We start from the raw sequence: 10293 nt of genomic DNA on the forward strand, positions 1-10293 counted from the left end.
CAGATTCCTCATGAGCACAATTAAGTGTTCTGGAATACTCATACTTTGCAATGTTGTCCATAGCTTGTCATGATCCACACAATCGAAAGCCTAACCTCTGAAAGTTCTCTATCAATGTATGCTTGCAGACATTTCTATATTAGCTTTAGTGAAATTTTACTCTCATGGGATATCAAAGATATTGTCCAATGATTTCCACATTCCGCACTCTCTTTGGAATGGGCACAAACACAGATCTCTTCCAGTCAGTTGGCCAGATAGCTGTCTTCCAATTTTCTTGGCATAGATGAGTGAGTGCCTTCAGTGCCACCTCACTTTCTTGAACTATTTCAAATTTTTTTGCCATCAACTCCTGGTGCCTTGTTCTTCCAATTCCTTCAATGCACCTTGGACTTCTTCCTTCAGTATCATTAGCTCTTTATCATATACTACAGGAGCTCTGGTAGCATAGTGGTTACAAATTGGGCTGTGGACCACAAGGTCAGCAGTTCAAAACTACCATCTGCTCCGTGGGAGAAAGATGAGGCTTTCTGCTCCCGTAAAGATTTCCAGCCTTGGAAACCCTGTACAGGGTCGCTATGAGTCGGAACCAACTCCACGGCACATAACAACAACAACCTCCTGAAATGGTTGAACATCAACTATTTCTTTTTGGTACAATATCTCTGTGTATTCCTTCCATCTGCTTTTGATACTTTCTGTATCATAATAATTTGCCCAGAGTCCTTTAATACCAAAAATCGAAGCTTGAGTTTTTTCTTCAGTTCCCCCAGCTTGAGAAATCCTGAGCGTGTTCTTTCTTTTTGGTTTTCTGACTCCAGGTCTTTGCACATTTTTTGTAATATTTGACTGTCTTCTCGAGTTGACCTTTGAAATGTTCTGTTCAGCTCTTGTGCCTCCTCATTTCTTCCATTTGCTTTAGCATCTCTATGCTAGGGAGCAAGTTTCAGCATCTCTTCTGACATCTGTTTTAATCGTTTTCTTCTTTCTTGTCTTCTTAAAAACTTTTTGCTTTCTTACTGTATAATGTTTTTAATGTCATCCCACAACTCTTCTAGTCTTCGATCTTTAGTGTTGAGTGTATCAAATCTGTTCTTCAGATGATCTCTACATTCAGATGGGATATATTCAAGGTCATATTTTGGCTCTCATGGCTTGTTTTCATTTTTTTCAGCTTCAGTTTCAATTTGCGTGTGAGCAATTGATGGTCTGTTCCACAATCTGTCCCTGGCCTTGTCTTGACTTATGATATGGTGCTTTTCCATCATCTATTTCTGCAGATGAAGTCAATTTGGTTTCTGTGTATTCCATCTGGTGAGGTCCATGTATATAATCATCTCTTATGCAGTCTAAAGAAGGTATTGAAATGAACAAATCATTGGTTTTGTAGAAGTCTATCATGCAATCTCCAGCATCATTTCTTTCTCCAAGGCCATATTTTCTAACTACTGATCCTGCCTCTTTGTTCCCAACCTTTGCATTCCAATCACCAGTAATGAGCAAAACATCTTGATTGCATGTTTGATCAATTTCAGATTGAAGAAGTTGGTAGAATTCTATTTCATCCTCACTGGCTTTAGTGGTCGGTGTGTAAATTTGAATAATAGTGATATTAACTGGTCTTCCTTGTAGGAGCATGGATATTGTCCTACCACAGACAACATCGTATCTCATGACTGATCTGGATATATTCTTTTTGACAATGAATGCAACACCATTCCTCTTCAATTTGTCATTCTAGGCATAGTAAACAATTTGGTGTCAGATATAAAATGGCCAATACCAGTACATTTCAGCTCACTGTTGTTGTTGTTGTTAAGTACCGTGGAGTCGGTTCCAACTCATAGTGACACTGCACAGGGTTTCCGAGGCTGTAAACCTTTACAGGAGCAGAACACCTTATCTTTCTCCCACGGAACCGTTGATAGTTTCAAACTGCTGACCTTAAGATTAGCAGCCCGATTCCTAACCCTACGCTACTCAGCTCACTAATGCCTAAGATATTGAAATTTATACATTCCATTCATTTTTGATAATTTCCCATTTTCCTAGATTCATACTTCATACATTCCGTGATCCAATTATTAATGGATGTTTTCATTTTGTACTGTGCCCTATCAGCATATGAAGGTCCTGCGTGTTTTACTCCTACAGACTTTACTCCATTCACATAATCACGGTCAACTCTACTTTGAGGAGGCAGTTCTTCCCCAGTTGAATTTTGAGTGTGTTCCAACCTCAGGGCCTCATTTTCCAGCACTATATCTAACAGTGTTTTTCTGCTATTCATAAAGTTTTCAGTGACTGAATTTCTGAAACAGTTTGTCACTCCTTCTTCCTAGTCTGTCTTCATCTATAAGATCATCTGAAACTTATCCACCATAGGTGACCCTGCTGGTATTTAAAATATTGGTGGCATAGCTTTCAGAATAACAGCAACTCACAAGCCACCACAGTATGACAAACTGACAAATGAGTGGTGGCCATAGCGTATTAATTTTTATTTATTAAAATATTAATATGGTACTCTGGTAGCATAGTGGTTACCAGTTGGGCTTCGAACTGCAAGGTCAGCAGTTTGAAACTACCAGCTGTTCTGCGGGAGAAAGATGAGGCTTTCTGCTCCCATAAAGATTTATAACCTTAGAAACTCTGTACAGGGTCGCTGTGAGTCAGTACCGACTCCACAGCACTTAACAACAGTTTCGCTTAGGAATCCTTGTGTGGTGCTGTGGGCTAATGCATCAGACTGCAAAGTTATTTGAACAGCAAGGTTGTTAGTTCAAGCTCAACAGCTGCTCTTTAGAAATCCTATACAGGGTCACTATGGGTGGGAATAGACTTGATCGCACTTTAACAACAACAACAAGTTTCTCATAAAGTATGCCACACTTGGGTTACTCATGGTACTTTCTATACCTACTGCAGAAATGTGCGGGTTAGCAAATTGCAGCTTTATAGTAATAAATGAAAGACAATTTGGGAAACTAGTTTTAATTTTTAGAAAAAAAAATAAGCCTTAGTGTGGAAATTTTACTTGGAAAAAATAATAGGAAACAATACATAAAAAACATTTTAAATTCTCAAAATGAGGAATGTGGATTTATTATTATTTTATTTTAAATTTTCTTCTAATTATTATACTGAGAAATACGATTTAGTGGATTTCTGACCAAGCATCTTATTTGTGCACACTCACAGAAACATACTTGAAATTGAATAAACGTATATAGAAGTAGGAAATATATCTGAGAAAGGAATAGGGAAATAAATAATGAAAATGAGGGATTGCTATAGCTTAATAAAGTTTACAAAGAACTTGCCTAATATGATGGTTTAGAAAGATCCTTGGAATTTAATCACAATTAAATTTCAATGATTACTTTTCCATTAATTATGTGTTAGATAGAGTAAATTATTTAACTGTATGAATTTCTCATCTCTGAAATGGATATACAGAGTATTGTTCTGAGATACTGTGTATCACAAAGCCTTCCTAAATTGTAAACCACTATACAAATTTCGGGAGTCCTGGTGTGGTGGTGTGGGTTAATACGTCAGACTGCAAAGTTGTTTGAACTGCAAGGTCAGTGGTTCATGCTCACCAGCTTCTCATTGGAAACACTATACAGGGTCACTATGGGTCGCAGTCAAATTGAAGGCATTTAACAACCACAACAAATACCAATTTCAGAGCTTACAGAAAGAGTGATTTCTGAAATTATTCATATTCCAGAGACGATTTCCGAGATGAAATAAATTGGACCGATACAATTGTTCTCATTTTGTGCTTGAGGAATCTAGATATGAAAAAGCAAAGAGTAACCTAGACACAACTGGAATCTGGTTTCTGAGTCTTCAACTGTGGAACCCTCGTAGCATGAACCATGGTGTTTCTGAACCAAAAGTATACATATTTATAGTACACAAAGAGAACCAAAAAAATTAAACCACAAACCCACTACCCTGTTTTGTTGTTGTTGTTATTAGTTCCATCGAGTCAGTACCAACTCATAGCAACCCAATCACAACAAAACAAAACACTGTCCAGTCCAATGCCAAACTCACAATTACTGCCATACTCAACCACATTGCTGCTGCCATTCTGCCAATCCATCTCACTGGGGGGGTCTTCCTTTTTTTCTCTGACCCTCCACTCTACCAAACCTGATATCATTCTCCAGAGACTGGTCTCTCCTGATACTATCATCAAAGTATGAGACACAAATTCTTACCATCCTGGCTTCCAAGGAGTACTCTTGCTTTACTTCTTCCAACACAGATTGGTTTGATCTTTTGGCAGTCCATGGTAATTTCAATATTCCCCTCCAATACTGTAACTCAAATGCATCAATTATTTTATGGTCTTTCTTATCACTGTCCAACTTTCACATGCATATGAGGTTATTGAAAATACCTCATTGGGTCAACTTAGGTCAGGTGCACCATAGTCCTCAAATGGACAGCTTTGCTTTTCAACACTTTAAAGAGAGGTTTTGTGCAGCAGCTTTGCCAAATACAATACGTCCTTTGATTTCTTGACTACTGCTTCCATGAGTGTTGATGGTTGATCCAAGAAAAATGAAGTCTTTCACAACTTCAATCTTTTCTCCATTTATATGGATATTACTTATAGTCCAGTGGTGAAGATTTGGTTTTCTTTTTGTTGACATGCAAACCATATAGAAGGCTGTGGTCATTAATCTTTATCAATAAGTGTTTTAAGTCCTCTTTGCTTTCAGCAAGCAAGGTTTCATCTGTATATCACAGGTTGTTAATGAGTCTTCCTCCAATCCTGATGCCATGTTTTTCATACAATCCAGTTTGTTGGATTATTTGCTCAGCATACAGATTTAATATAACTATGGTGAAAGAATACAACCCTGGTTCACACCTTTCCTGATTGTAAACCATTCGGTGTTCCCTTGTTCTGTTCTAACAGCTGCTTCTTAGTCTATGTACAGGTACCTAATGAGCACAATTAAGTGATCTGGAACAATCATTATTCACAATCTTGTCCGTAGCTCGTCATGATCCATAGAATTGAAAGCCTTTGTGTAGTCAATGCAACACAGATAAACATCTTTCTGGTATTCTTTGCTTTCAATCAAGATGCATCTGATGTCAGCAATAATATCCCTCATTCCATGTCCTCTTCTGAATCAGGCTTAAACCTCTGGAAGTTGTTGGTCAATGGATGGTTACAACCATTTTTTTTATTATCTTTAGTAAAACTTTACTTGCATGGGAATCAGTGATTTCCAATGATTTCCTCATTCCATTGAGCCACCTCTTTTTGCAGTGGTCACAAATACATATCTCTTCTAGTTGTTTTGCAAGGTAGTTGTCTTCCAAATTGCATGGTCTAGATGAGTGAGTGCCTCCAGTGTTGCATCAGTTTGTTGAAAGATTTCAATTTGCATTCCATCTATTCCTGGTTCATTGTTCTTTGCCAGTGCCTTCAACGCACCTTGGACTTCTTCCTTCAGGATCATTGGCTCTTGATCATATACTACATCGTGAAATAGTTGAACTTTGACCATTTCTTTTTGATACAGTGACTGTGTGTATTCTTTTCACCTTCTTTTTATGGTTTCTACATCATTCAATATTTTGCCCATCTGTGGCTTTAATTTTTTCTTCATTTCCCTCAGCTTGAGAAATGGAGAGGTTGTTCTTCCCTTTTGGTTTTCTAACTTCTGGTCTTTGAATATTTTATTATAATATTTGACTTTGGGTTCTCAAGCTGACCTTTGAGATTTTCTGTTCAGCTCTTATACCTCCTCATTTCTTCCATTTTCTTTAGCATCTATATGCTGAGAACAGGATTCATAGTCTCTTTCAACATCCATTTTGGTTGTTTTCTTCTTTCTTGTCTTCTTAATTTCCTTCCCTTTCTTCCTAAAGTATGTACTTAATGTCTTCCCCAAACTCATCTGGTCTTTGGTCTTTAGTGTGTGAATTTAGATGTCATATATTCCAGGTCATATTTTGGCTCCTGTAGACTTGTTTTAATTTCCCTCACCTTCAGCTTTAAGTTGCCTGTGAGCATTTGATGGTCTGTTACACAGTCTGCCTCTGGACTTGTTTCAGCTGATGATTTAGCTAATGTTTTAGCTTTTTCACCATCTCTTTCCACATATATAGTCAGTTTGATTCTGTGTATTCTACCTGGTGAGGTCCATGTGAGTACTCATCTTTTATGTTGTTTAAAAAGGTATATGCAGTGAAGAAATCTCGGTCTTGCAGATTCCTTCATGATGTCTCAAGCATAATTTCTATCGCTAACTACCAATCTTTCCTCTTTGTGCCCAACTTTTACATTCTAATGCCAGTAGTTATCAATACATCTTGATTGCATGTTTGTTCAATTTCAGATTGAAGAAGTTGGTGGAATTCTTCAATTTCATCACTGGGTTTAATGGTTGCTGCATAGATTTGAATAATAGTGTTATCAACTGGTCTTCCTTGTAGGCATGTGGATATTATCCTATTACATACAGGGTTGTACTTCAAGACAAATCTTGATATATTCTTTTTGTTGGTGAACATGATGCCTTTCCTCTTCAGTTTATCATTCCTGATATAATAAACCAAGTGATTATCTGATTCAGAATGACCAATCCAATACCAGTCCATTTCAGCTCAGTAATCCTAAGATATTGATGTTTATGTATTCATTTAATTTTTGACAATTTCTGATTTTCCTAGATTCACATTTCATACATTCCATGTTCCAATTATTAATGGATGTTTACAGCTGTTCGTCTTCATTTTGCATTGTGTCCCATCTGCAAATGAATGTCCCAAAGGCTTAATTTTATTTGTTTCATCACAGTCGATTTTACTTTGAGGAGGCAGATCTTCCCCAGTCACATTTTGCGTGCCTTCCAACCTGAGGGTTCATTTTCTGCCAATATATCTGATAATATTCTGGTGCCGACAGTGTTCTAATTGCTAATCTAGGTTTTCAATATTCAGTATTCTGGTGCTGACAGTGTTCTAACTTACGTTCATAAAGTTTTCATCATGTTTCAATATTCAGTATTCTGGTCCTGACAGTGTTCTAACTGCTACTCATAAGGTTTTCAATTACTAAATATTCGGAAATAGTCCATGTCTCCTTCTTCCTAGTCTATCTTCCTCTGGAATTTCAGCTGAACCCTGTCCACCCTGCATGACCCTCCTGGTATTTAAAATACCCATGGCATCACATCCAGAATCACAGCAACAGACAAGTCACCACAGTACAACAAACTGACAGACATGTGCTAGTTGTACCATAGAGTTAGTTCCAATTCATAGTGATCATATAGGCCTACTCCGTAGGAATTCTGAGGTTCTAAATCCTTCTGAAAGCACATTATCTCATCTTTTTTCCGTGAAACAACTAGTGCTTTTGAACCACCAACCTTCTGCTTAACCCACTGTGCTTCTAGGGTACAGACATAGTAAGTTATAATTTAAACTTTTCTTACAAGATTATGACTTGACAATCCTGATTATTGAATTACCTTATAATGTTGTTATACTCCCCTCTCCCCTGTTTCATTATAATTGTTTCTTCCTTTTTTAAAAGAATATTTTTATCAATGCAGGTAATGAATTTGGGCATCCAGAATGGTTAGACTTCCCAAGAAAAGGAAACAGTGAGAGTTACCATTATGCCAGAAGGCAGTTTCATTTAGCTGATGATGACCTTCTCCGCTATAAGTTCCTCAATAACTTTGACAGGGATATGAATAAATTGGAAGAAAAATGTGGTTGGCTTTCAGCTCCACAGGTAAGCTCTTTACTATAAATGTTCTGTTTTAGTTACCAATGTTGTACGTGCTTAGAATGGCAATCAATTTAAATCTATATGCAGATCTTTTAAACGGCACTTTATTATTTAGTGTGTAGTTCCTTGTAACATGCTTCAAGTTGTCAAAACATGTCACCAAACTGTCTCCAATAGATGAAAGTTTCAGCATAGTGTCCTGGTTACTTTCCTGGTGGCTAGTTTGTTGTTGTTGTTTAAATTTACTAATTTTTATATCAATTGGTTAAAATAAATGACAAGAACTCTACATGGAATCCATTGTGAAAATTTGTGTGGAAATGTCTTAATTGTTTTGAATGTTTTTCTTTGTATAAATAATTATGCTGTCATAAAGAAACTATTTTGGAAGCATGCAGATTTCTTTTGTATCCCTACTCACCCCACCCCCCATTTCTAGGTTTCTAACTTGTCATTTCCATAGACACCATTATACCTGCCTGCCGTTTTATATTTTTCATGAGCCTGATTCTCCTCTGGAATTAAAGTCTCAGTTTTCAATAAGTTTTAGAAAATGTAATTAACAGGTGCAAATTTTATAGCATTTTTTCTTTCCCCTTGCAAAAATTAGCATATAGTATGTGTTAGTTATAATCCATTTACTTTATACTTGTGCTGTTTGAAATTACTGTTCGTCTGTTTTTACTTTAGTGTGTATGATTTTCTGTTTTTAATGGTTGAACAAAAGTACTTATATATTCAGTAAGATTGACTACATGACAGGAATGCACTAATCACATTTATTAGTAATACTATTTCCAGAAGAGAGCAAAATGATGTTCCTTTTCTATAGAAACAATGTTGAATACCAAAAGGCACATTGTTTACTCTAGAGCCTTGGTTCACATTTCTAAATTACCAGGAGTGGTGCTGCTGATATGCATGGAAATAAGTCCTCTCAAGCTGTGGCTGACAGAGGATGGTATTGAAAAAGCAAAGCCTTTTCACTGCCAAATTATAAAGCAAAGTATTTAAAATAAAGGGTTTGTAGATATTATAATTTATTTTCAGAACTTAACACACACACATATGTATAGATAGATAGATGTGTGTATGGAGTCCTGTTATTGGCACTGTAGGATAAGCACTCAGCTTCAAGGTTTGTTTGAACCACAAGATCTATAGTTCAAACTCAACTAGCCATTTCTTGGAAACCCTATACAGGGTCACTGTGAATTGTAACAGACTTAACAACTACAACATTTATACATGCACATATGACTCCTGGTGTGGCACTGTAGGATCAGCACTGGACATATATCCATATTGGGGCAGTTCTACTCTGCCTTCTCAAAAAGGCAATTCTGACTCATAGCAACCCTGTAGGACAGAGTATAACTGTCCGTAGGGTTTACAAGGCTATGATCTTTATGGAAGCAGACTTCCGTATCTTTCTTCTGGTTTGAGCCAATGACATTTTGGTTATCAGTTGAGGACTTAACCCCTCTCTCTTTCTTGCTCTCTATTTCTTTCTGTCTCTATCTATATCTGTGTTTAATACACACACAAAAGAATACATAATAAAGTATTTTTACTTGGGCTCAATTCATTCATTCATTGGTTTATTTCAAAATAAACATGTTTAAACATGTCTCTGTGATCAGTGGAAGACTGCAGACCATGTTTTCTCAGTAATTCACTTAGTCTAATTAGCATGCCTTCTCAAAACATATTCAGTCAAAAGAGTAGCTCCCAAGGGATACTAATGGGCCAGATAAATTTAAGGCAGAGAGCTTACTTCAGAAGGTGATGTTGATTGAAGTTTTGATTGCATAGGAATAATCTTGGTAGATTTTTCTGGAAAGACACAGGATTATCATGGGGACCTTATTATAAAGAAGTTTTAATAAAATTGAAAACTGCATCGATGATGAAAAGGCCAATAAAGTACTACCAAGGAATTTTTTTTTTCCCCATCAAGATAATATATCTGATCATTCTTCAAGGATTGCTAAGGATAGTCCTAGGATAATTTCACTGAGAAGCCTTACCTCATCTACCCTGCAGTCCTGAGCTTACTCCTTATTTTTTTGTTCCCCAAAGTCAAAGAACATGAAGACAAATCTCTCCATACTAATCTACTACAGGAACAATTGAAAAATACAAAGAAAGCCTAACAATTTCATGATTCACCATCAAGACAAATAACTTAAGTGCAATTAGAATTTCAGAATAGGAAGAGATGGTAGGGGGCGGAGGGAGGGAGTACAAAAATAGCCAAAGGTATGTTGGAAGAAAACTTCCCTAGTATCACGAAAGATGAGAAAATTTGGATTCAAGAAGCTGAACAAACCCTAACTGTATAGACCACAAAAGAACATCATCCAGAAATGTTAAAATAAAGCTTTTCAAAAGAATCCTGAGAGCAGGTCAGGAAAAATGAAAAATTACCTACAAAGGAAAACCAACAAGATTAAGCTCTGGTTTCTTATATACAGGAACCATACATATAAGAAGGGTATGGGGAGATATAT

At 36.7% G+C, this 10293-nt stretch overlaps 1 protein-coding gene across 1 annotated transcript in view; it reads left to right on the forward strand.

Moving 5' to 3' along the window:
* The window catches only part of LOC102817604 (1,4-alpha-glucan-branching enzyme-like), a 477609-nt gene that overhangs the window by 413040 nt on the left and 54276 nt on the right, over nucleotides 1–10293 (forward strand). The window contains exon 13 of the mRNA XM_006874745.1: nucleotides 7599–7783. Coding sequence (XP_006874807.1) covers nucleotides 7599–7783 — 185 coding nt within the window. The remainder of the gene's footprint in view (nucleotides 1–7598; nucleotides 7784–10293) is intronic.

The sequence above is a fragment of the Chrysochloris asiatica genome, unplaced genomic scaffold, assembly GCF_000296735.1.
Source record: "Chrysochloris asiatica unplaced genomic scaffold, ChrAsi1.0 scaffold00298, whole genome shotgun sequence".
Taxonomy (NCBI): Eukaryota; Metazoa; Chordata; class Mammalia; order Afrosoricida; family Chrysochloridae; genus Chrysochloris; species Chrysochloris asiatica.